General features: G+C 51.3%; 11 protein-coding genes across 11 annotated transcripts; 8 read left to right on the forward strand and 3 right to left on the reverse strand.

Annotated features, from left to right (window-relative positions):
• Nucleotides 1–323: 323 nt before the first annotated feature.
• Nucleotides 324–2,345, forward strand: A1O9_02552 (uncharacterized protein; the record flags this gene model as incomplete). Its single annotated transcript, XM_013408124.1, has 4 exons — nt 324–538; nt 619–1,232; nt 1,307–1,559; nt 1,652–2,345. 4 exons carry the CDS (start codon nt 324–326, stop codon nt 2,343–2,345), a joined length of 1,776 nt encoding a protein of 591 aa, XP_013263578.1.
• Nucleotides 2,346–3,772: 1,427 nt separating this feature from the next.
• A1O9_02553 (uncharacterized protein) lies at nt 3,773–4,783 on the reverse strand (the record flags this gene model as incomplete). The annotated part of the gene is made up of 1 exon (XM_013408125.1): nt 3,773–4,783. One exon carries the CDS (start codon nt 4,781–4,783, stop codon nt 3,773–3,775), a length of 1,011 nt encoding a protein of 336 aa, XP_013263579.1.
• Nucleotides 4,784–5,736: 953 nt separating this feature from the next.
• On the forward strand, nt 5,737–6,433 carry A1O9_02554 (uncharacterized protein). Its single transcript, XM_013408126.1, has one exon. It carries the CDS (start codon nt 5,791–5,793, stop codon nt 6,133–6,135), a length of 345 nt encoding a protein of 114 aa, XP_013263580.1. The 5' UTR covers nt 5,737–5,790; the 3' UTR covers nt 6,136–6,433.
• Nucleotides 6,434–7,917: 1,484 nt separating this feature from the next.
• Nucleotides 7,918–9,798, forward strand: A1O9_02555 (uncharacterized protein; the record flags this gene model as incomplete). Its single annotated transcript, XM_013408127.1, has 2 exons — nt 7,918–9,659; nt 9,714–9,798. The coding sequence occupies 2 exons, from the start codon at nt 7,918–7,920 to the stop codon at nt 9,796–9,798; spliced, it is 1,827 nt and encodes a 608-aa protein (XP_013263581.1).
• A 401-nt stretch (nt 9,799–10,199) lies between these two features.
• A1O9_02556 (uncharacterized protein) lies at nt 10,200–11,961 on the reverse strand (the record flags this gene model as incomplete). The annotated part of the gene is made up of 3 exons (XM_013408128.1): nt 10,200–10,383; nt 10,433–11,643; nt 11,713–11,961. 3 exons carry the CDS (start codon nt 11,959–11,961, stop codon nt 10,200–10,202), a joined length of 1,644 nt encoding a protein of 547 aa, XP_013263582.1.
• Nucleotides 11,962–13,605: 1,644 nt separating this feature from the next.
• On the forward strand, nt 13,606–16,010 carry A1O9_02557 (uncharacterized protein; the record flags this gene model as incomplete). The annotated part of the gene is made up of 9 exons (XM_013408129.1): nt 13,606–14,311; nt 14,454–14,557; nt 14,612–14,782; nt 14,843–14,939; nt 14,998–15,069; nt 15,145–15,183; nt 15,240–15,490; nt 15,564–15,792; nt 15,859–16,010. 9 exons carry the CDS (start codon nt 13,606–13,608, stop codon nt 16,008–16,010), a joined length of 1,821 nt encoding a protein of 606 aa, XP_013263583.1.
• Nucleotides 16,011–17,406: 1,396 nt separating this feature from the next.
• On the forward strand, nt 17,407–19,281 carry A1O9_02558 (uncharacterized protein; the record flags this gene model as incomplete). The annotated part of the gene is made up of 2 exons (XM_013408130.1): nt 17,407–18,396; nt 18,547–19,281. The coding sequence occupies 2 exons, from the start codon at nt 17,407–17,409 to the stop codon at nt 19,279–19,281; spliced, it is 1,725 nt and encodes a 574-aa protein (XP_013263584.1).
• Nucleotides 19,282–19,599: 318 nt separating this feature from the next.
• Nucleotides 19,600–19,971, reverse strand: A1O9_02559 (uncharacterized protein; the record flags this gene model as incomplete). Its single annotated transcript, XM_013408131.1, has 2 exons — nt 19,600–19,866; nt 19,930–19,971. Coding segments are annotated over 2 exons (309 nt in total), but the record flags the coding sequence as incomplete, so codon positions are not given.
• A 574-nt stretch (nt 19,972–20,545) lies between these two features.
• A1O9_02560 (uncharacterized protein) lies at nt 20,546–21,130 on the forward strand (the record flags this gene model as incomplete). Its single annotated transcript, XM_013408132.1, has 1 exon — nt 20,546–21,130. One exon carries the CDS (start codon nt 20,546–20,548, stop codon nt 21,128–21,130), a length of 585 nt encoding a protein of 194 aa, XP_013263586.1.
• A 596-nt stretch (nt 21,131–21,726) lies between these two features.
• On the forward strand, nt 21,727–23,588 carry A1O9_02561 (uncharacterized protein; the record flags this gene model as incomplete). The annotated part of the gene is made up of 6 exons (XM_013408133.1): nt 21,727–22,077; nt 22,139–22,620; nt 22,673–22,807; nt 22,871–23,038; nt 23,090–23,339; nt 23,388–23,588. 6 exons carry the CDS (start codon nt 21,727–21,729, stop codon nt 23,586–23,588), a joined length of 1,587 nt encoding a protein of 528 aa, XP_013263587.1.
• A 1,181-nt stretch (nt 23,589–24,769) lies between these two features.
• On the forward strand, nt 24,770–24,967 carry A1O9_02562 (uncharacterized protein; the record flags this gene model as incomplete). The annotated part of the gene is made up of 1 exon (XM_013408134.1): nt 24,770–24,967. One exon carries the CDS (start codon nt 24,770–24,772, stop codon nt 24,965–24,967), a length of 198 nt encoding a protein of 65 aa, XP_013263588.1.
• Nucleotides 24,968–25,401: the final 434 nt, after the last annotated feature.

Genomic DNA, 25,401 nt, shown 5'->3' on the forward strand with positions numbered 1-25,401 from the left:
TGGTCCGCATCCAATAGCGTGCATGGCGAGCTCGTTGACAGACTCTTTCGACGAATCCAGGGGCCCGACGAGCCTTCTTGGCTCCATGGTTGAAGAGCAATTTTTTCAACCTTGTCGCCGACTCAAGGCCATGTCGAGACTACTACGGATACTAAAGAGCTAGGTGAGGGTCCGTCTCGAGCTCTCGGGAGGTCCAGAAACTTTTCCATTGTAAATACATATATATCTATCTATCTATCCGTGGAGGGTCGCGTCCCTTCTCAGGCTAGCAAGTATTCCCTCACTCTTCGAGATTCATTTCAGGGCCACAGTACGACTGCACGATGGCAGTCACAGGTATCTCAAGCCAGACAGTTGAGGCTCCGACAGCCTCGACCGACAATATTGAGAAGCAGCCCTCAACAGACAACATTAGCCGTGAGTTCTCAGATGATGGAAAGCCCGACGACGCCTCCGAGCGTAAACAGGATGGTGTCCGGCAGGTCGAGGCCATTACCACTGTATGGTCTAAACAAATGCTGGTCGTTATGTTTTGCCTGTACGTGCTTACTCGCCTGTGTCTATGAGCAAAAGAGTAAAACTCAAGATCAAAGACTAACGATTTTCTCTGCTCTTCAGGCTCTACCTCGTCACATTCTGCGACAATCTACTGCAAGGGGTTCAATCGAACCTGACGCCGTACGTGACTTCAGAGTTCTCTCAGCACGGCCTCCTCGCGACCACCAGCATAGTTGCTTCGGTCCTCGGCGGAGTATCCAATCTCGCCATTGCCAAGATCATCGATATTTGGGGTCGCTGCGAGGGCTTTCTCGCCATGTTACTTCTCGTCGTGGTCGGCATTATCATGAAGGCAACGTGCCAGAACGTCGAGACCTATGCCGCGGCGCACACTCTGTACTGGGTCGGCCATCTAGGATTGGTGTACGTCATCTCAATCATTCTGGCCGATACCACGACCCTGAAGAATCGTGCCATTATTCTTGGTCTCAACTACACTCCTACCATCGCGACGACATTCGCCGGCCCCAGGATCGCCGACTTGTTCTACACCAATGTCAACTTCCGATGGGCTTTTGGAGCTTTCCTCATCATTCTCATTGCCTTCTGTGCCCCTGTCGCTGTCATCTTCATCCTCAGTAAGCGCAAGGCTGTGAAGATGGGCGTGTACCCCGTGAGAGAGGGAAACCGAACTGTTTGGGAATCGTGCAAGTACTACTTTGTGCAATTCGATGGTATGACTTCCCTCATGAAAAGGTGCAAGCTTTCGAGGCATTTGATGCTGACTTGTGATGGTTGCGCTGTCTAGTCGTTGGCATGCTGCTCACTGTCTTCGGGTGGTCATTACTGCTCTTGCCCTTCAATCTCGCGTCCACGGCTCCAAAGGGTTGGGCGACTGGCTATATTATCGCCATGATCGTCCTCGGAGTGCTGTGCTTAGCAGCATTCTTCATCTGGGAGAAGTACTTCGCCACCGTGGCGTATCTACCCTTTAGGTTCCTAAAGGACCGGACCATCATTGGCGCTTGCCTGCTGTACGGAATCATGTTCCTCTCTATCTTGTAAGTCTCCCCCCTTATCACTCCTAAAGCACCGGCACACACCCAGTATTCATAATTGGTTCTCAATGATGGACATTCTAATACTTCTCCAGCTGCTGGGATGGATATTACGGGTCGTACCTGCAGGTTGTTCACAACCTCAACATTACGACGTCCGGCTACGTGCTCAACTCGTTCTCGCTAACATCTGCCTTCATCATGCCTATAACAGGTGTCTTAATCCGCCTAACCGGCCGCTACAAGGTCGTCTCGTACGCAGGGATTCCCTTCTGCGTCCTCGGCACCGCCCTGCTCATCCACTTCCGAACACCCAGCTCCGCCGTCGGATACCTCGTCATGTGTCAAATGTTCAACGGCATCTCGAGTGGCATCTGGGTGTCGACCGGCGAACTCGCCGTGCAGGCCTCCGTCAGCCATCAGGAAATCGCCGTCGCGAGCGCGATCTTCGGCATGTTCGGGTCCATTGGTGCCGCTATCGGGCTCGCCATCGCGGGCTCCCTGTGGACCAACGTGCTTCCCGTCCAGCTGTACAACCGCCTCCCCGAAGACGCCAAGGGCCTCGCCGCCGAGATCTACGGTTCGATTGTCGTTCAGAAGTCGTACCCGATGGGGAGTCCGATCAGGGATGCGATTATCGCGGCGTATGCGGATGTGCAGAGGAAGATGGTCATTGCGGGCGCCTCGTTTATTCCGATTCTGTTGGTTTGTATCATGGTTTGGAGGAATGTCAATGTCAAGAAGCTCGAGGAGATTCATGGGAAGCAGGTCAAGGGTACTGTCTGGTAAGAAGAACACAGAGCGTCAGGGGTTGTTTCGATTGCTTGATCGGTTTTCTCCGGTTTCCCTTTACAGAACAAGGAAAGCAACAGAGGAAGACGAGGCAGGTCAGACCTTTCGTGTTGAGGAGAGATGCTGACGATGTAAATCTACGGAGAGACATGCTAGCAAACGAGCTTAACTGTTTGATGTCGTGGTGTACATTGAGGTGTAGAGAGAATATATGTAATGTCGTTAGAACGGATGAACCCGTCCATCTACAACGTACGTCGCACCCCCTGTGCATACCATTTCAAACTTGTATTTAAATTCTAAGCTCCATTGGATGTTTGAGGTCCTGTTCTGTTGCCGCTGTATGGGTCCAGGTATTCTGAAGCAAGCAAAAAGTCCAGATACACCTTGCTATGGGATCGGAATACATTATTCCTCCGCCCCAACAAGAGGAAACAGGTACCCTTGAAATGCCCCTAGCTCGTCTAATCAAACAGCTGTCACTCCAAGGCATATCACGCAGCAGCCCAGCAAGGGGCCGCGGTTAGCGCCCAGCTGGTTTGTGCTACCTTAACAGGGACACTTCTTGGTGGTGTGAAAATATGATCCACGTTTGGCGCACGCCACAGCGGTGTCGGGGTGAGCCGAGGACGGCGAGGCTCGGGTGGCTTGCATATTGAATCCGGGGATGATAAGGGTCGGTCGGTTGTATTTGGTTCCAAGTGTCTAAAAAGATTGGAATGGTGTTTTTGGACAATTGGTATTGTGGCTTCTAGACAGTGAGACGCGAGCGAGAAGTTAACAAACCGCAGAAAGAGTGAAGGCCTTTTATAGTCCGAGGATCCCCTGGGCACGCTGATTCTTATAATGCTCGGGGGAGATGCTCTCCAAACGGGGATGGCACGGTATAGGGATCGTGATGTGATATTTTGGCGGAAGGGAAGGGTGACCGGCCCCGGTTCGTTTGTCTCGACGGGGGGTTGGGAGGATTTGCAGTGAAACTTGCACAAGACCAGATAAGGTTGAATAACCTTGATGAAGATGAGCCTTCTCTGATCCCACATATCATCTGGCTTTCTGAAGTGGGATGGGATGACATACGGATATGGGGGTCCAGCGCGTTCAGAGGAGTGTTGCAACCGATTTAGATATCAGAAGGAGTTGCTGTGACTCTGTGAGCTTGGTCAGCTGTGAGAGATGGTCAAACGCATGAAGGCAATGCAGCTGCCACACCTGTGAAAGTGCCATGAACTTGGAAAAGGAGTGGCGATCTTTACGACGCGTGGTCACAGAAACAACGAAATTCGGAAGAGGTGAGTTCAATGTTCAATTCAGCCGATCCTGCTCGTATGACACACATAGGTTGCTTGCTCGTCACCTAGGGTCACTATCACGCATGCATGCATGCTGATATATGTGGCCTACAAGCATGTAGATGACTTGATTTAGTAAGGCGTCCCATCCCCGAGTGCCAGATCGACTGCCTTCTTGGTAGCCGCGTCAAAATCTTCCTTTGGCAAACCCAAAAGATCATTATGCAACAGCCCGCGCTTCTCATAGTTGGCCTCGTCCGTCGGGTAGAAGGTTCTGGTGTACATGAGCTGCGCAAAGCCTTCCCTCTTGCCCTCCTTGAGCATCTTGACACCCTCGTCATACCGCTCCTTGGTGTTTTGATAGCTAATGTTCCAGTCACTCTCGCTTGAACCTGTGACACGCAGGACCGAGGCAAACATATCCTTCTGACTGACGTTGAAAGACGAGAGATACATGTAATTGTTTCGGAACTGTGACAGCGTGGGCGTCTTGTCATTCTCGTCTTCGGGAAGGACCTTCAGGCTGAGAAGAGCGGCCAATGCCCGACCACACTGGTCCCAGGTACTGGTGTTGATGGCCCTCGTACCCTCGTCGAAGAAGACGACGCTGCGATTCTTGAAGTCGAACCCATACCTGTGCGGCGAGCCGGCGAGTGAGAATTCGTACCAGAAGCTGCATACGATGGCGATCCAGTCACTCTTACCCAGGCTCTCAATGTACTCGCGGGTTTCCGAGGTCTTGTTGCCCGGATAGGACTCTGCCTTGAGCGCCTCTTGAGTTGGATCCGCGCCCCATTCATTGGGGAGGACCCAAGGGACATTGGCCTTGGCGGCAGCCTCGATGAGTTTGCGCTGTGTGTCGGGGGGGGCCATCACGTTCATCGTAATGATGAGCACATCTTGTCCCTGTAGTGCCCCCACAAGGGTGTCTGGGTCGTCGTAGTTGACATGCTTCACCGTCACGCCCTCGGGTAGTTTGTTCTTGCTGTCAGCCCTGGTAATTGCGGTGACCTTGTGCTTTTGGGTCTTGAGCAGTTCCTCGGCGACGTATCTCCCTACATTTCCGCCCGCACCGACGATGGCGATGTTTTCAACGCGGTTTTGGAACCCTGGTGCCTGTGACCTGGCGTATTTGACAGACATCCTGCGTGGCTTCTGGGTCTGGACTTTTCCCAACGAGGTGATAGGTATTCGACGAGCGCTTCTGCAAATGGGCCCTCTGAGAATAGATAGTCAGAAGACTCGTTGTTTGAACATTGGTCGACCGAAGAAAGAAGCTCTATGAAACGAGACTTACCTTCGGCCATTTAATGTCCCCGTCCATTGGTGCTAGCGGAGATCCGACATTAATTCCGTGGGCACGTAAATCCTGCTTGAAACGTGTAGCTGTGCTCCGGACATTAGATTTGCACCAGAACAAGAAAGATTACGAATAGGAGATGCAGATGCAAGGACTAGTAGTTGATGGTTATGACGTCTTATATCGGATGAGCGAGATTTCGAATACGATGGAGGGTTAGCGTTTGCGTTAGTGTGCCCGGAGTTACTCGAGAGCGAAAACCCTAATTAATTGCCATACACGGTTTGATCCTGGAGGGGAGCGAAGGCCGCTTTAAGGTGCTTTAACCTAAGATTTAACTTGAGCCTTGGCTGAGCCCTTCCGGGGCGTCCCTGAGCAGCAAACTGATATAGTTAGGGGGCTAAATCTGGCCCCTTCCATTCTCTCCCCAGAATCTAGCTGCTCGCCGCTTTACTCACTCTTGGCTCGTCTTCTGCTCCCTGAGAGATCCCGGAGCTTCCCCTCGCCTTGATATTCGTCTTCATTTAGACACCAACTTCAGTCAACTTGAGACGGGGGCCATTGTGGATTCCAGGGCATCCCAATTCAGTCTCCGCTCCGATTTGCCCGACCTGCCCAGCTGGGATCCTCCTTTGGTGGTCTCTTGCGCGGCAATCGACCTACTTCCCTTGGAAAGACCAGCTTACCAACAACGTCCCCCCTGCCTCATGTCCTGACTCCAGGAACCTTGTCCTTCCGTTGATTGACGATAGCCTGTTTCATAGCAGTAAATCCTGGGTTCTTCGGATGAAATGGTCGATGTACGTCTCAAGGTTTACCGGCATCATCAGATGTTGGAGTTCTTGAAGAGATGCTCTCCGCTTTGCATCTTGAAGCTGAAGTATATCTGAGCCATGGGATTCAATCGGCACTCGCCGCAACGCCCAATCTCGTAGCACTATACCGCGAGGATCTCGAAGATACCTTTGAGTACCTCTCAATCAAATCACTCGACGATCCTAACTACCACTACCGGCTCTTCCGCGAACCGTCAGCCGTTTACGCGACTCATGGTTTCGGGCTCTGTGAGCATCCGTTCGATTCATACGCATGCCTCGACGAGCTACTGAAGATGCCGTACACCGATATCTTGACAGTTCTGTACACCCCTAATGCACTTTGCGTCGGACATAAGCCAACTGAGGTCCGCCTATGAATACACTCCATTCCCAACATCACCTACGTCGATGGACAGCCTAGGCTCTGACGCTAGATATGATAATCCCAATGAATGGTATTATTGGCAAGGACGGATCATCATGGCCATTGCGGTGAATCGGCCAAGGAGCAAACCTAACAAGATCTTCTTAATGGGTGAGAGTACGTAAGACCTGATGTTCAGAATCATACTGGAAGACACGGTGGTGGGAGCGCTCGGGTACAATCCCGAGGTGCATCCGGGGCACAAGGTGTTTAGGGCGGTAAGAGGGGCGGTAGAGTTTGCACGACGGGAGGATACGTTTAGAACTTAAGTGAGGCCCCTATATATAGACACTGGTATAGGCGGTCGATCGAACACACTCTCCTCCATCAGCGGAAGAGGGAAAGATTGAGAAGAAATCTCTCAATCCAAGTTAGAATTCTTAAATATTCGGTATAGGGTGTTGCTAGGCTTTAGTATTAGACGCCCTTATACCTAGCTAAGAGGTAAGTATAGTCGATTACTAGAGAGGTAGATTAGACCCTCCCTATAGCTTAATATTCCGCCTTGGGGGTGATTAGTGAGGCTCAGTTCAGCCTTGGGTTAAAGTGGCCTTTGCTTAGTTACTAAATAGGATAGTACTGTATTTAGCGAATAGGGGTTTCCCTTGTAAGTAAGAGGGGTAGTCTCGCTTGTAAGTACTTTAGTCCTCCCACTTCCTGTGGGGGAGGTGGGCTTCACTAAAGATATTGAGTCGGTGTCAAAATATGTTGCTAAAGCTCGACAGGGAGTCAACATGTTGTTTCCCTACGCTATTGTGGACGTAGATTTTGTCCAGCTTTCAAGTATGGCCGTGGCGAGTTCCGCCTAGACAAGATTCGAGCCATCACTCAGAAATGGCAGACTGCGATGCCGAGATTCGACAGTTGGAACACAGTGTATCTGGACAACCATGATAGCCGGCGATCTGTGACGCGTTATGGTTTGGATGATCCCAAATCCCGTGCAGATGCCGCAAAATTACTTTGCATCTACATGATCACCCCGAGAGGAACTCTTTTGCTGCTAGTTGGCCAGGACCGGCATGACGAATCTACCGAAGCAAATGGGTATCGATTATTATACTGGTGTGAAAGGGAAGAACCACTATCTAAAAGAGCTCAAAAGCCGTGGTAGCGATACAGGCAAGATGGACGACGTCTTGCGTGAATTGCAGCCGAAGGCCAGAGATTATGGTCGTTTGCCGATGTAATGGACTGGACAGCCCAATGCTGGACTTACTGAAGCTGGAAAAACGCCGTGGATGACGGTCAATCTCGATCCTGTTGACTAGAGTGTCGAACGCCAGGAGCCGGCCGAAACACTGTGTTGTCATTCTGGAGGGACTCGCTCGCCTTGAGAAGAAAAATGGTTGACGTATTCGTCTGTGGTGCATTTCAGATACTGGACGAGCCAGCTTCACAGAACTTTCTGGTCGGTTATAAATGGAAACGCTATGATACTGGACAAAATGCTCTAGTTTTGTTGAGCTTTTCCACCTTGATTCCTGGCGGCAAGAGGGAAGCATGTCTACCTGTGGGGGTTTGCCGGTGGTGGACGACGCCCATGCATTCATGCCTTGTCGAGGGGTGGGAGTCTCCCCCCACAGGCTAAATGCACCGTGCAGTGTATAAGCCTTCCGCCGAATGCTCTTCGGGTTGCAGGCCTCCTCGGCAACGACATAAATGTGAAGCACTCCCAGATTGCCCGGAGCGTGAAAATTCCGGCCAGCAGTTGGAGTGTGCTTGGACGATCAAGATGGGGTCCAACGAAATCTCTTACCAAGAATCTCGGGTGCCGTTGTCGGCGCTTCGCACAACCCTCTCGAGGAATCCAATCCCGGATGATGTCGATCATGAAGCGGTGGTGGCGCATATATGTGGGAGATTGACCAACCTCGACACCTCCGATTTCACAACCGAGGCCCAATGGCGGGACATTGTAGGGTTGACTGGCAGTATACGGACTATTCAAGGGCCTCAGAATATTGTGGAAGTATGGACAAAGCTCAGCTCCGCACAAAATGCCACCGACTTTGATCCCATTGCCGGATCGACATCAGCCATCCGCTTTGGGTCAGTGGCCTGGATTGAGGCTCGGATTGATTTTCGGATACCTACCAAAGGCAGCCTCCCTGGGCGAAAATGCTCAGGGATTCTCCGCATTGTACCCAATTCGAGTAGAGAATGGAAAATTTGGATTATGGTGACGATACTGGAACAGCTTGATGGCTGTGGCAGCGTCGATGTGCTCGTTCAGCTCAGTCCAGAGGAAAGCCTAAGACAAAGAGCGGAAAACGGAGCGGATTCTGGGGTAGACCTCTTTGATTGCGTTGTCGCTGGTGGAGGCCAAGCTGGCTTGTGTACTGCGGGTCGCCTCAAAGCACTGGGCGTCTCGTACGCGGTACTGGAGCGAAACAACGAAGTTGGTGGCAACTGGTTGAACCGGTATCAGTCGTTCAGGCTACACACCTCGAAGGAGTCGAGCGAGATGCCCTTTGGCAGGATATTTGCGAAGGATGAACCTTACTTTCTCAACGGTCGTCGCCTCGCAGCAGGTTACAAGAGATATGTTGAACGGTACGGCATCAATATCTGGTTATCGACTGTACTTGAAAAGGCCGACTGGGACGAATCAGCCCAGCTGTGGATACTGGACCTCCAGCAGAAGCAAAGTGGCCACAGCACTTCTGATGAAGCGCAACAGAATTTTAAGAGACGGCAAATCCGCGCACGACACCTTGTTTTTGCCATTGGAAGCGGAGGTCAGATCCCGAAAGTGCCGTTCATTCCAAATCGCGAAGCGTTCAATGGCGAACTCTTGCATTCAGTCGACTACAGCGTGGCCACGCAATGGAAAGCAAAACGCGGCGTGGTTATCGGAAGTGCCAATTCCGGTCAAGATGTGGCCATGGACATGGTTGCAGCGGGTCTCTCTGCTGTGACTGTCGTCCAGCGAACACCGACCATGATTTTGCCATTGCCAACCTACAAGGCTATCTTTGACCGCGTTTACAATGACCAATCGGACCTTAATTTGAGCGACAAACTTTTTCTTTCGATGCCTTTGAATGTCGAGCAAGCCTTTGCCATGGAAGTTGTACGGCAGCTGGCCGACGCCATGCCCGAATATTGGCAGGCGCTGGAAAAGTCTAGTTTTGTGGTCAATCGGTATCCTGACCTGATTCATATCCTGTACGAACGGCAAGGTGGACATTACTTTGATGTCGGTGCGGTCAAAAAGATTGCGGATGGCTCGATCCAGACTAAGCTTGGCTCTATCGAAAGCTTCACACCCACCGGCCTGCTTTTCAAAGATGGCTCTACCCTGGACGCCGACGTGATCATCCTAGCGACTGGGTTTGAAGGTAGCATGCGGGCTGCTGCCACGAAAATCGTTGGCGCCGAGATCGGAAGTCGTTTGGATGAGTACATGGGTGTTGACGCCGAAGGAGAGTTGAGAGGCTACGCGAAACCCATGGCGGGTCAGAAGAATGTCTGGTAAGTTCCCTCCCCATTGCCAAGCAATCTTGACACAATGCTGACGAGAATCAGGTACATTGGCAGCTTTATTGGCCTCTCCAGGTACTATTCGCGCTTTCTAGCGTTACAGATCAAAGTGGATCTTCAAGCACAATAATTGTGATTGTACGGAGCAATGAAGGCATCGGCCAAGGAAGAGATAGGGAGTGTGCTGTTAATTGCCTTGAACTAGTCATCATCTGCTGAATCATTATCGACGCCTCAGGACCCATGTGGTCAAAGTTCTGTTCAAGTCTTGCAGTCCGCAAGATTTCTTCTCATCACTTGGTGAAAGATGTGCGAAAGTCATTCGCGTCAATGTGAAATTATCTTCAAATATCTTGCATGCCCAGATCGCCAATTCCCGAGCATTATGAAATTTGCTGGCTTCCGCCAGTCTTTCAGTAACTATTCTTAGACCCATCATCTCCTGTCAATCGTCCCGAAGGAGTGCAGCAGGCTATCAAATTTTGGAATTTTTGGGAATCAGGCACATCCATGACTTGAACAAGAACAAGCTCAGCCTCTGGCATCCAGGTGCAATATCTTGATAATATCGTGACGAGCCCAAAAGCGCCGGTATTGTTTCCCAAACATGTACATTGGAACAGAAGTGAGGCAGAGGCCAGCTGAAACACCAGCCATCGTGTAAAAGACGTTACCACCGTCTTTCACATACCATTCGACGATGAAATTGCTCACCCTATGACCAAGATCAGTATTTAGCGTGGGAAGTCCGAAAGTCGACTCACCCGTAGAAGAGGAAGTTCTTGAACAGAATGTTCATGATGAAAATCTCCACGGAGTAATTGGCGAAAGCATCCACAGCGTAGGACGAGACAGCCGAGGCCACGATGGTCATGCCGAAGAGAAGAAATCCCCAGAGAAAGCTGAGGATATACATCGACTGCCCCTGTTTGAGGCAATATCCAAAAGCGGCAACACCAGAAACGGTCGGTAAAGTACCCAGCAAAACGATAGGTATTCGGAACTCGGGTTCGTAGACCCCCCGGTTCTTGCGGGACATGAATTTGATGAGAGGGTCTGCCATTGCAGCATAGGCTATGGAGCCAAGCAAGCATCCCAGAAGAGGACCGACAGACAAATATCCCACGGAAGCGGTTGAGAGCCCGTACGGGGGTGCAGACAGCATGATGCTGCTCAATAAGCTGATAGCGACGAACCATGCAATGATGAATCCAGACACGAAGACGCTGTAAGACGCGGCAACATTCGTGAGTATGGCCGGGCAAGCCAGAATCATCTTGAGAATAGAGCTGTCGCTGAAGGTGCCATTGTACATGGCCATATCCTGCCAGAAAGTCTTCCTGGCCCCGGTCGTTTCGGAGATTTCAACATGTGTAGTGGTGAAGCTCTCGTTCTGCTTGTCAGCGATTTCTTCTACAGTTTCGCCCGTATCGCTAGTTACAGGCACATTGAGGCTTCTAGTCTGCGAAGGTTGTCGGCGATAGGCTGTCTCTGGAAGGAAGAAGATGACCGAGATTGTTTGGAGGGCAACGAATGGAAAGAGGAGATAATAGTTGTAACGCCAGCCGAGATGCTCCATGATAAGGCCAGCAAGGATCGAGACTGCGTTGGTAATACCACTCTGGAGGAAGAGGACGCAGGCGATGAACACGCCGCGCTCATGGACAAAATACAGATCAGTAATTGAGCTGAATATCAAGGCTTCGTAGGACGGAAGTCCAAGGCCTTGAATGATCCGGGTGGCGACCAGAGTGTTGTAATTCTGAGCGGTCATTCCGACGATACAACCGATCAAGCTGAGAACCGAGCCGAGGACGAACAACGGACGTTTCCCGTATTTGTGTGCCAGAGCCGAGACGAACACACCAAAGGATCCCGATGCCAGGAGCAGATAGCCCGTGAGCTTCGTCATATCGCTGACGGGGCGGTGGAGCTCAATGGCCATCTGCACGAGCCCGGAGTTTAACATTGGAATCTAAAATTCCCGGAATATCAGCGTCACAGTCCTGGTGCCGGGGCCGAAATAGGGAAAGAAAAACCATACAGGAACGTTGGGGACAATGATCACTCCCAGAAGAAGTTGCAGCAAGATGATGTGCTTCCTGGCCTGGCGCCAATTCAAGGGGTCGTTGGGATCATCGCTGGGCTGCGGTTCGAGGATGATATTGGAATTCTTGCCCTTTCCTAGCTTCGTGGCCCCGGTCACGAGGCCGCTTCGAATAGCCACTTCGTCCAGAGCAACGGTCCCCGGGGCTTGCTCGCCATGCTTGGCTTCAATGATGCCGAATGGCATGATGAGGTTGAGAAAAAGTTGGTGCAGTGACTGAGCAAAATCAAAGCATGGGAACGGGTCTTGGTGGAATGGAGATATAATAGAAGGGTTGATAGACGAAGCATGAACGCGCCAATCGTCCGAGAAAGGGGTTGTAACTGCTAATCATATCGCCCGTTCGCGTGTCCAACTCCACCCCCGCAATAAATTGGTCTCTCCACAATCCGGCAAAACTCCACTGCGGAGCCTTGAGCCTGGGGCCTCCACGTGGTCGTCGCAAAACCGGAAGACAGCATCCCCTTTCGTCATAACTGGGAGCGTAGGGTATTTCAAGCAGAGTCTGGCGAATCGCTGGGTGACAGGGTATGGTTACTTCAGAACTTCGATCGCATCTCGTCAAAGACCAAGATTGAAGCATGCCCTCGGGGACTAGGAAGGAAGCCCTATGTGGAAGGTCTAGATGAGGCGAGTCCTCAATGAGAGTGGGCAGCTGTCCAAACCAAGTAGCTACACTCGCGCGCGTCGTAAGCCGCTGCTGCTGGATAAAGTAAAGAGGCTTTGACGACAAGGCTGTCCTCACTACGCGAGGTTGACAATGACATGGACGTTAAACTTATTCAGTGGCCGACGCAATCTTTGCATAGTTGAACGCCACGTCAAGCCCAGCAACCTCCAACGGAACCAGAGAGGGTTACCTTCAGTTCAACCCTTTCGTGGACATGGCTCCATGGTGCTGAAGTACCTAGGCACACAGTTTCCGGGGTTTCTGCCGATTCGCTCAAGGAGAAAATGCACGACTTTCGCTCCAAAAGCCTACGATTCAAGAGCAAAGACCGATCTTGTTGAACCCTCATCCCAAGCTTAAGCTCAAACAGCAGTTCATGCAAAGACAATTTGCTTGCCAAGACAGTGGTTGGGCCCGTGAATTCGACAATGAGATATACCCATCAAGCCAGCGAAAGCGATAAGCGTCCAAGAAACCCAGTCTGATCATGGTGAAGCGTGAGTACTGTAATTCCTGCTGGGTGCTGCCCAAATTCCGGCCAGGAGCAAGCGTAGCGTCCCAACATTCCTAACTTAGGGTGTTGAATCGGGCGCTCCAGGGCCCCCGGCAAACCCCCACCAGAGCACCCAATTCCAGAGTCAACAGCGCCCCCAGGCCTATATACCAAGGCTTTCTACCAGCTCGAAGCTTTGGCAGCGAGGCAGCAGCCACTAAGATAACTTACCTCATGTACTTTGTCCGAGCAGCATAACTCAGGCGAGGAAAGTTGACGCCTCAAACGTCCCAGGGGAGGATTCCCCTCGTTTTGGAGATGGAGCAAGGCTGCATGTGGGAATTCGCCGGCATGTTTATTCAGACAGCTTAGCCTATTCCATACCACATTTCGCTGGTCTAGGGCATGAAACCAAGATCGCGAACATAAAATACGCGGTGCTTCTCAGTTATATCGCCCTGTCTCAGATGGCAATTAAGCTATGTTTGACAATGCAGTGAGCTGAACAGAATTGGGACTGTACGATTTTGCGAATGGTGTACGAGGGCTGCAGCGCGAATTCCCGAGTCCGCAAGAATAAATTGGGTCGGCCAGCACGTCTGAGCGGCTCTATGTTCTGATATCTCTTGCTTTCGAATCCGTTACACTCTACTGGCGTATTGGAGAGATGTATACACTTCCTTTGCTCCCTTGTGCGCTACCCACAGCCCACATCCCAGATGATGTCGACCTCCAGCAGCTGGCGAGCTCATCCGTTGACAAGCTGAAGACACTGAATGAGGATGACTTCACTGACGATGCGATATGGAGAGACACATTTGCGATGACCGGGACTCTTCGGACATTTTACACGAAGAAGTCAATCGCAGCAGCCTGGCATGCAACGTGTAAATTGGCGAATCCCGGCTGTTTCGCTAACCAAGGACAGCCTTCGATATTCCGTGCACACGATGTGGCTTGGGTTAACATTGCATTCGGCTTTCATGCAGATGGTCCCCCTGCAACGAGCTGCAGCGGGTCCTTTGCCATTGTCCCTCAGAAGCAAGGAGGCTGGAAGATCTGGATGTTTCGAACAATCCTGGAACAGCTGGACTCTCAACCCAACGTAGATTATCTGGCGCCTGTGGGCATATTTTCGCACGCCACATCTCGCGGCCCCATCACCAATGGCGTTAATCACGCCTCCACCAATGGAGCGCAAGGGAATCTTCCAAGCGGTCCGAACCCATTTTACGACTGCGTAATCGTGGGGGGTGGTCAGAGTGGACTGAGTGTTGCCGGGAGACTGAAAGCCCTGGGAGTGCCTTACTTGGTGATCGACAAGATGAAACGAGTCGGCGATAACTGGGCGCTCCGTTACGGGTCAGCCAAATGTGAGTGTTGGAGAGCATAGTTATGTACCTGTTCCTCTGTGCGCTATAGGACTGACAATTACCCCAAAGTGCATACTATTAGAGACGTTAGTGAGTGGCAATCCTGTCGGACGAAATTGCCCGAGTCGACTGACCACCAAAGATCACCTCCCATTTGAGCGAACATTTCTGGCAGACGAACCGGAATACCTCCCCAAGGACAATGTGGCCGAGGGCTATCGCAAGTGGGTCGCAAAGTATGGCATTGTAAGGCTTGTATGTAGGCTATTTACTTCTGCTCAATCTGATCTTGCCTCGCAGAATATCTGGCTGTCAACTACACTGCTCTCAGGCTCCTGGGATGTGGAAAAGGAGATCTGGGAATTGAAGATAAGCCGCGATGGAGAGGAATCCCTCTTGAATTGCTCTTATGTCGTGTTTGCAGTTGGTGGAGGATCACAGGTTCCTGTCACTCCGGTCTACCCTGGGCGGGTAAGTGGTTGAACTCAGAAGTAGTAGGATGCCATTCTGATACTTTGGCCCTTTGAACAGGAAAAGTTCCGAGGACTTGCTTTCCATTCGACAGACTACACTGATCCCTCAGGCTGGGCGCATAAACATGGTATTGTCGTCGGCAGCGGAAATACAGGTCAAAAACTCTGGATAAGAAGTGTGCGGACTTCGGAGAAGACTGACAAGTGATCTAGCTCACGACGTGGTCGAAGACATGCTTGCCTGCGGTATGGAATCGGTGACCATGATTCAGCGATCCAAAACTTGTAAGCTTTTTGTCAGATTTGGACAGGTTGTCCGGGGAAATGACAGAGACAGGAAGCTAACGTGGGCTACAACAGTTGTGATTCCGGTCAAGCATTACAGCAAGCATCAGGCGAGTAAGTTTCTTGTCGTCGGTTTTGGAATGGTTCACAATAACCATATGATCTGCCAGGGACTTATAACACCAATATTCCGACAGAAGTATCTGACAGAATAACGATGACGACCCCGAACGCCGTTGGAAGACTGCTGTTTGCACAACTCCTCCACGGACTCGCACGATCTGAGCCCGAATGGCTGGACGCCCTCGAGGCGGCCGGGTTTTTAACCGATCGCTTCGGAGATCTTACATACGCGCTCTCTCATCGCTTTGGAGGATACTACATGGACGTCGGCGCTTCGGAGAAAATCGGGAACGGGTCGGTAAGGCGTTACTTTGCTCGCCCTAGGTACATTTGTGCCAACGGTCGTGCGAGAGGCTGACGATATATCCCAGATCAAGATCAAATCTAACTCACTGCCGGCGCGATGGACAGAAGACGGACTCGAATTTGAAGACGGTTCGCACCTCAAGGCCGACGTCGTCGTATTCGCTACAGGATTTGTAGGCAACATGCGGATCCAAGCCGAGGAGTTGTTTGGTAAAGACGTGGCCGATCAATTGGAAGATTTCTGGGGCCTGAACCAAGAAGGCGAAATAAATGGAGCCTTTCAACCATTGTCGCGTAAGTGCAGAGCAGAGGAACTCCCCGGTGCCTCAACGTTCTTTTCAGTTCTAACCCCTTTGACAGATCCGGCATTTTGGTTTCACGGTGGCGCGATGGCCCCGTCAAGGTTCTTCTCAAGATTCATCGCTCTCCAGATTAAAGCGAAGACTCTGCGTGTTCCCTTTTCCATCTATAGAGAGACGCCTGCGAGAAACGAGGTTGATATACAAACCTGAGCAGGTGGACGGAAAGTGGAAAGCCTATATTCCAGAATACGTTTCCAAAAAGGATCAAAGCCCAAAGACATTCTATATTCTGTTTTCCTTCCCAATGGAGAGAGTAACGTGGTCGGATCGGCCACACCCTTACAGCATCATCTCCAGCCTTTGATTCAGGGCAGCAGCCGCTTGACTACCTGGGAAGAATGGCCATCACGACATCGATGGCTGCAACTCGTGATTTCCACAAGTAGTACCTTGCCGGCAACCCGGAAAGGCCCAGACAAGTATCTTACAGGGCGTTCCAGCCATGTGGGGGTTCCCCGGTGCAAATCTGATTTCGGTTTCCGGGGCCTAGTCTAATAGCTGATTCTTCGTAGTCGGTACTATTTTCGGGCTAAAATGCAGCGCCGCCTGGCCCCGGATCAAGGCACATCGAAGCAGGGTGCTCGATCTCCTCACTTTGAGACGGAAAGGCTTTCCGGGCGACTGTATATACATTCGGGTCGTTCTTTGCTTACAGTAAATCTAAGCCTACGGGCTATCGGCCGTTTGGCGAGCCCTAGCGACGAGGTGCTCAAAGTTGTGCCACCTTCTGCACCTGTCCCCACCTGGCCCTGCTCGGACCGGGCTGAGGCTGCAATCCATGCCCCCCCCAGGGGCTTGGCTTCCCCCCGCATCCCCACAGCATTCATGTTCACATCCTTTCGTGTCAGTCAGTCCGTCCTCACATCTCCGCCTCTCACAGTGTCCTCGTTTGGACCTCTACTGTACCCTCAGAAGCCACTCTTGTTCGACGTGACATGGAGGCTACGCCGGGAGAGTCGTCGTCTTTGTACCGCTGTGCGTTGTGCACGAGGATTTACAGTAGACTGGATCACTTGCGACGGCATGAATTGGCCCGTAGGTTCAGTCAGAGGACTTCCTCGGTGCAGGCCAATCGGAGCATTTCACTAACCTGGAAAGCTAGACACTGGTAAAAAGGCGTTCCCGTGTATCTTTTGTGGCACTCAGTATCAGAGACAGTAAGTGCTCAGCTTTCTTGTCTGCTCCTGCGGCGCGATCAGCACTGACCTGGTGGCCTTTTTCCAGAGACATCCTTCGTCGGCATTACCACTCGTGCAAGGTCAGAAATGACCGCCCTGTGCCTCTACAGAAGAAAAAGGGCCGCCACCGGCAAGCTTGTGACCGGTGTGCCCTTTACAAGTCGGCATGCGACCGGGAGAAACCGTGTCGGATGTGCCTCGACAGCGGTGTCGATTGCACATTCTTCCGACTCCAAGATGTTAACAACAGCCCAGACGAAGCGTCGAACGAGCAGCCATCAAGCCAGAAAGTGCAGGAAGTATCTGAACCAATCAGTCCTGCAACCACTCCCGTTTCAAGCCCGTCGACCGTCCTGGACGCAATACCAATGACTCCCAAGGCGATCGAGTCTATCCCACTTCCATTTCTTCTGAGCTTTGCGACCTCAAATACCCATAGATCGATCCCATACACGTTTGGCTTTTCAACTTCACCTCCGGAGGCTCTTCCCGAGCTGGCTTCGCTGTTCGATGATGCAGCCCCTGTTGAGGACCCCCAAGCGGACAAGACCCATGCGTCCAGCTTGCCCAACAGCTGGAACCAGGCAGAAGGCAACCTCAACGTGTCGAGGGAGGCCTTCAGCACATCAGGGCAGGGTGCCCCCTCCCACAGCACGTGGAGCTGCATTCCGTCCGAGAATCCGATCTCTATGTACACTTCGTGGGGCTTTGAAGACCTTGACAACTTCATGACCGGTCCAATAGGCTGCACCGACGACCCGAAGCAAGGCTTCAATGCGCAGGCTACAGCTTCGTCGTCAGAGATGGAGAGTCGGCAATCCTTTGCCCCCGAAAGCTTTACTTTCACATTTTCCATCCAGTCCCGCCTGGATGAGATCTCCACCCAACTCATGTGCTTCTGCATGTCCCTCCCTCCGGAGCATTTTGCATCCACAAAGCACGTAAAGATAAATCTCGCAGGCTGTCTCTTCAAAGTGGTCAATCTACAGACAGCGCTACCTATGTACTTTCACCACTTTCACCGACACTGTCCCGCTGTTCATCCCGCCACTTTCAAACCACAAAGCGCGTCAACACAGCTTCTTCTGGCAGTTTTCCTGGCCGGAACGTTCTATACTTCATCCCAAGCACAACTGGACATTGCAAGGAACTACCTGGACTTGGTCGAGGAATTCGTGCAGAATTGTTCCAGTTTCACCGAAATGTTGACCGGGAACCTGCGTGACTCTGAAGGAGCCCAGCGCGAGTACATAGAGATACTCCAGGCTGCAATCATCATCTACATGTTGCAAGACAATGAGGGTATTCAGGAGGCACAGGAACGGCTACGTGCACAGAATTTCCCAAAGCTTATCAAGGTGGGATATACAACCGACCTGTTTAATCAAGATTGCTGACGTCTTCAAGTGCTGTCGGACTATGAAGCTTTTTTCCGCAAGAAACTCTTTCTTTCAAAGGGACACTTTCAAGGCAGATGCAGCTTTCGACTGGCACGATTTTGTGCTTAGCGAAACACGACTCAGGTGACTACCACCCTTGGCTCAATGCCCTTCCGGTCTGGCAAGACTTTTGACGCTTTGGACAGGATCGTGCAGCTGATCTGTTGGATGGACTTCGAATTCTGTGTGTTTTACAACATTCCGGCAAGACTCACAATGGCGGAGATCAATGCTGAGCTGCCATGCTCAGAGCATGTTTTCGAGTCACGAACATGGACGCAATGCTTCCAGGAACTGTGCCGGCAACCTCCAAAGCGCCGCTGCACTCTCAGTTTTGCCGTGAGACTTATCTTGTCGAATGCTTGGGACGAGAAATCCTCGGAGATGCTCATAGATCTTCCGACGCTGTCCCTTTTCACGCTCATCACCGGTGAATATGCAACAGACTGCTTGCCAGATGTGATTGTACTGATTGGAAATCTAGCATTGAATGCGCTGGCCTGGACAGCTCAGGGATTTTTCTTGGACGCTCTAGTCCATGAACGAGTCGAAGTGGCTTTGGCAAGATGGAAAGAAGCCTGGGACAAGCACCAGGGTCGCTTAGCTCCGGACGAGTTCAAACGGCTCGGGGTACCTAGACATTCTCTGGAGATGTGGTGGCTTGGAAATGTGCTCTTGCAGCTTGCAAAGCACGAGCAGACAGCCCTTACCTCTACAGACGCCGAGTCAGCATCTGAGCACTTCGGCAACTGCACCCGCGATATCAAGGATATCATTGTTCGATTTGGCACGGGCGCAAGGTAAGTATACCATCATGTCGCCATCTGTTTCTCTGGTCCAACTTGATTTGAATAGGAAGTGACGGGTTCGCGTCGGCGAGGACGACAAGCACCAGCCTGGCTTCATATCAATGTATGGTTGCAGGAGGGCGTGATCTTGTCCCTTTAGGCTATCGAAATTAAAATTGCCAAACCCAATGACAGTTGATACTTCAGTTCTCTGAGGTGTCCTTCCAAATCTCAAAGCCGTCGTTGCAGTGGCGACAGCGTCATGTCTGAGCAGATTATCTTGGTATTTGATATCGCAGAAGAGCAACAACGACGGGGACTCATAATCGGCTTGCGCGAATACTCCGTCTCTCACTGCTTGTTCCAAACCGTCGGGCAGCTGGTATATTCTGCCATTCTTGGCAGCGCCTCGAAAGTTGACCGTCAAGCAGGATTTTTGCAGCTTCTCATACAATCTAAGAATTTCTGCAACGTACTGAGACTGTGCTAGTATGCCCAAGAGAACCCCGAGGACTGCTCCGTCCTCTACAGCTATTGTAGCTCCCTGGCTTTGACGGGGTAATGTTGGATGGCAGACGTCGTCGAGGAGAGCCACATAACCCTGTTCTCGAGCCTGCTGGTCCGTCTTCGGTAGCTGACAAAAGCTTTCCAAGAGAGTTCTCACATTTGTCCATTTCTCTAACTCGCTATGATGCAAGACCTTCCACCCAATCTGACCAATACTTAGTCCAAACTGACTGCGAGTCTGCATTGGCCAGTCATCACTTCCTTAAGGATCTCTGGTGCCCGCTCTAACAATATCACACGATTTCCATGGCGACGTAGTCTGATGGCACAAGCAAGTCCTCCAACGCCGACACTGATAACAACAGCGTGGAAAGGGTCTGTGGTAGTGGCCAACATGCTAGCAGACCTCTCGAGAGCCAAAGTGAGAGACGTGAGTTGAGACCTTGTCCAACAAATGGTAGATGTACCGTTGGATACTAGATCTTCATCCAGGAGCAAGTCCGGAAAGGCAGCCGCAATGGGTCAGGGGAACATTGGGTGTCGTGCTAAGCAAGTGTCGTGGGGTTTCACCGGCCCCATCCCCACTCATACACATACGCCGGTCAGGATATTAGACTGCTTCAAGCAATCATTCACGGTGACCATAGGTTCTGTGCATTTTCCTTTTCGATAGCTTGATCATAGCCTGGCCAGGTAACCTGCAACCCGGGCATCGTTCTTGCTGCAGACCATCTTTTACACTCCCTGTCAGCCTTCCTCGAAGAGCCTTCAAAATGGCGGCGGACCTGCCCAAGGTGAAGAGTCCGTCACAGCTTGCCCATGTCTTTCTGAAAACGCAGAAAAAGGACGAGATGGTGGCCTTTTGGAAGGCGTTTCTCGGCGGCACCGTACCTTACGAAGACGAAGTCATGGCATTTGTAGCTTACGATGAGGAACACCATCGCATCGCCATCGGACAGATGCCTCATACTACGCCCAAGGTTTTCAGCAGCAGTGGCCTCCAGCATATTGCCTTTACCTACGACGGTCTGGACGATCTGGTTCTGGCCTACAAACAACGACTACAGCTCGGAATGCGTCCGGTGTGGTGTGTGAATCATGGCCCCACGACTTCGATCTACTACGAAGACCCGGATGGAAACCATATCGAGACCCAAGTGGATAATTTCGCAACTCCCAACAAAGCCACCGAATACATGCTTACTCCATCATTTCGCGAAAACCCTATTGGCACTGATTTCAACCCCGAAGAGCTCCTTCGCCGCCTTGAGTCGGGAGAAGATCACTGGTCGATCAAGGAAAGAGTGAATAGTGGCCCACGTACTGCACCTCCGGCCGTCATGTTAGGGTTGAAGTAGTCAAGGCGGGTTTTTTGTTCGCCAAAGGACTGCGAAGTTGAATACCATCGAACAGGTGAATGATCGAATCAGATAATAAAGAAGTCGTAGGGGTCTCTAGATTGTCTAGTACCCCATGAGAAAGCACAATACCATTATCGTCATGAGAACAGTTTTCATCAAGACTTTGAGAAGGATATCGACCGAGTAGTTTGCAATGTTGTGACCTGTTCAGGATCAGATGCTAAACGTCCTCCACTGGAGCCAAGCTAGATTGTGGTATATCGGCATGACATACCCGCGCCACAACAGTTTCTACGACCTGCACAGGTTGTAATCCCCTGCCCAGTGACCATGCTTGCAATGCCCTTGGAAGTACAGTAGAGGCTCCCAAAAGCCTATCAGAACGACGGACAGTTCGGGTGAGTGTCGAGTTCGGGACCAAATGCCCTGTGCTGTGTCGTACCCGGAAAGTTACAGGAGAAACCCCACTTTAGGGCGACCTTACAAGAATGGCTGCAAAAAGTTGCATGGTCTCGTCTGCTCGAAGGCATTGTGAGGACGGGGAAGAAGAAGGACAAGGACAAGAGACAATGCTTCTTGTCCTTTCATAAACCATGGAATCGATGTTTGAACTTTTCACCGCGCCGAACGGGCTCTGGGATCTGTTTGTTGCAGCGGCCTGGAGAGCCTCAATTATCTTTATCGTCACGTTTTTCTTGGTACAACTCTTCGGATACCTCTATTCTGCCATACGATCCGACTTGAGGCAGGTCCCGGGACCACTTGCCGCCAAATTCACCCAGCTATGGCGTGTTTGGCGGCTCTGGTCCGGAGATGCCTTGAACGAATATCCTCGGATCCACGCTAGATACGGGAAAATCGTTCGCACAGCACCGAATGTCATTTCAGTGGCGGATGTCGACATGATCCCAGTGATATACGGGATCGGCTCCAAGTATCAAAAGGTTTTTTGGGCAACCAATTCCTTTAGAAGAGAACGAGGCTGACGCCCCCTTTCCCACCCAGAGCAATTTCTACGACACGATGATCCCCGTGATCGACGGCCGAGTGTCACACAGCACATTTTCCGTCAAAGATCCTCTTCAGCATCAAATTTTGAAACGCCCTGTCTCACAAAAATATTCGATGACGTCTATCCGGTCCATGGAGCACCTGGTCGAGGAATGCATTGATATCTTTATGGATGCGATGAATGACCTAGCGGGAACACCAATCGACCTAGGTGAATGGCTTCATTGGTATGCCTTTGATGTCATCGGAGCCATCACGTTCAACCGAAGATTTGGATTTATGGAGCACCGAGCGGATTACGAGCAAATGATTGCCGGGGGCCGTTTTAGCCTCTGGTATGCAGGTATCATTGGATTGGTACCAGGAGCACATAAGTGGCTCTTGGGGCAGTATTGGTTTCGTGTTCTGCTCGGCCTTTTCCAACCTGGAGGGCATGATCCTGTGCTCACCATTGCAAGGGTGAGTTCCGCCCTCTCGTATCTCATGGAGCCCCCAAAAGTTCTCAATGTCATAGGTAATTGAGGAAAGCATCACCGATTACGACAGCAGAGAGGCCAACACCCAGAAGACGCGTACCGATTTTCTGGCCTACCTTCGACAAACAAAGGATAATGGCCAGCCCCTCTCCGATCATATGATCAAGAATCACCTTTCTAATAACTTGTGAGTGCCGTGACCGTGTATCCCCCCCTTTCCGAGTTGAACACTGATCTACTGTCCGTATAGATTGGCTGGGAGCGATACGACTGCGATCTCGCTGAGAGCCGTGATTTACTACCTTCTCAAGACCCCAAGATCGCTGAAGAAGCTCCAAGCGGAAATCGATGAAGCAGAAGGAAATCTACAGCTGTCGAAACATGTCTCTTACGAGGAGAGTCTACAACTGCCCTATTTGTGAGTCTCTCAGCATGATTCTCCTCGACCGTCGAGAGTTGACACAATTAGACAAGCATGCCTCAAAGAAGCAATGCGTATGCACCCAGGCGTCGGCTATCCACTCGAACGGTACATACCACCCGGCGGAGCAGAAATTAGCGGGTTTCGATTGCCTGGTGGCACAGTCGTGGGCATCGCTCCGTCGAGCATCCATCAGCTGAAAAGCATCTACGGAGAGGACGCGCATCAATTTCGGCCAGAACGGTGGATCGAGAACCAGCCTGAGCAAATCAAAGTGATGGACAGATGCCTTTTGACCGTGAGTGACCATTTTCCATGATGACATCTTTAGCTGAATCCCAAGCAGTTTGGCTACGGAGCAAGGACGTGCTTGGGCAAAAATGTTTCTATCATGGAGATGGGCAAGCTTGTCCCTGAAATACTGAGACACTTTGACCTCGAATGGGCTTCCGCCGAACCTGACTGGAAAGTGGAGACGTGGTGGATGGCTCGACAGAGCGGGTTAATAGTCAAGCTCATAACTCGAGATAGGAGGCCTGTCCCATAACGGACTGGGTTCAATTTTTCGTCAGGTTGAATGAGGCGAACCTCTGCTGAAGTCTCCAAGTCGCATCTGCGCGCGTGTGAAGGTTCTTAGTGGATTTGGCAGGCCACTGTAGTGCTACTGACTCAGCCGTCAACGTCCTCGAAGCCTGTCAATTCGAGCTTGTGAATGATTAGCTTGACGGGAAATATCCTCTCGTGATTGCGGAAGCCGCCGGGAAACAGCCACGCAACATGAAGTCCCCCACAACACCTTGGCTTGCTGGCGATCCCCTGCCCAAGGTCAAAATATCTAGAGCCAGCAGACGCCAGGCTTCATGCTTCAGTGTTTCAAACGCGTTCCTGCGAGGATTTTCTCGGTGAACTTTTAGGTGCGACATAGCAATTGAGTCCCACATCCACATCGCGGCAGAGTACTTTTTTTGGTTGCTACTGGCTGGTTTCGGGCTGTGCCGTTCTGCATAGAACCTTTCAATCACAACATGATTTCTTTAGATTTTCTTCAGGCATTCCGGACGAGGGAGGGTGCCAGCGATGCAAGGAGAGCGTCTTGGTATACACTTGCCGTGGGTCTATTTTCTATTTTGTTTAGCCAAAATGCTAAGTTTCAGAGGCGTCTGGCTTCACAGCTGCGGGTGAAGGAGCCTACGTAAAAGACGTGTATCAGATTGCGAGCGCAGGGCTCCCACTAGAGGACCAAAAGATAGTGCAAAGACGCATTAAGGAAGCTGTCTTGAAGTCGACCGTCTTTTGTGGCGTTCCACGCACTGCAAAGGCCTTGTATCCACTCTACAATAGTCTCTCTGACGAGGAGATCGACCATTATGGCCCAAGGTAGCGTGCCACGCCCCGTCTCGCACAGGACCGGGTCTTATTATGGTATCCTAACCTTGCCACATCTGCAGAACTGAATCGCTGACCTCGGCCGGCGAGAGTGAACGGGCAGAGAAGGGTCGCAAGTACTTTGACATACTCTGGACGCCGACGGTGGCACAACAGAACCGGGAGAGACTCTTCAAGTGTCATCCCGACAACTGTACGTGCCCAATGCAATCGAAGTCTTTTTCTGCCCCTTGAGGAGTTCATTTAACCCTGCCACCAGATTTGCTCAACCAGAAACTCATCTATGAGTATTGGATGAGCGAAGATCGAATCCTTTCCAGCGTGGAAACGCAGATGAACAACATGGCTGCACTGTTATGCAGTGATTGCCCAGATCAGTTGCTCTGGCACACAAAAGGCCTTGTTCGCCACGGCGGATCTTTGGATCAAGCTCGGTTTGCTCAAGATCTGGGCATAGCCGTTGCTCAGGCCTGTGGTTGCAAAACCAATGGCATTACGAAGCTAGAGGAAATTGATTTTGAGTCTTCGCAGGCCGTGTGAACGAGGTCATGTAGGGGAAGATCACAGTTGAGTCTTGACCAGCCTTTGCCGTAACCACACTGCATTAGCAATCTCTTTATGGAAGGGGGTTGAGATCTTCGAACCCGTCCGACCACTACTAGAATGATGATGCAGGCGAGAGGTAGTCCCACGGTGCCATTGCGTTCTTTATCCATTGAATATTGGCAAGGTCCGCTTCCGTGAGACTGTGATATTTCCATGGAGGGATTTCAGATGATCCCTTAAACCAACACTTGAACAAATAGCCTTCTGCATCCTCAAGAAATTTCGCGGACTCAACGTCGCTATTAGACTTACTTTCGCTTGTGATAACTAACTTAGGAGAGATCAGGGTAACCACACACGTATGAGAGAGAACACCGTACGATTAAACCGTTGGACCTTGTCACACCGCTAGACGCGACGTCACAAGG

This window comes from Exophiala aquamarina (assembly GCF_000709125.1).
Source record: "Exophiala aquamarina CBS 119918 chromosome Unknown aczIA-supercont1.2, whole genome shotgun sequence".
Classification (NCBI taxonomy): domain Eukaryota; kingdom Fungi; phylum Ascomycota; class Eurotiomycetes; order Chaetothyriales; family Herpotrichiellaceae; genus Exophiala; species Exophiala aquamarina.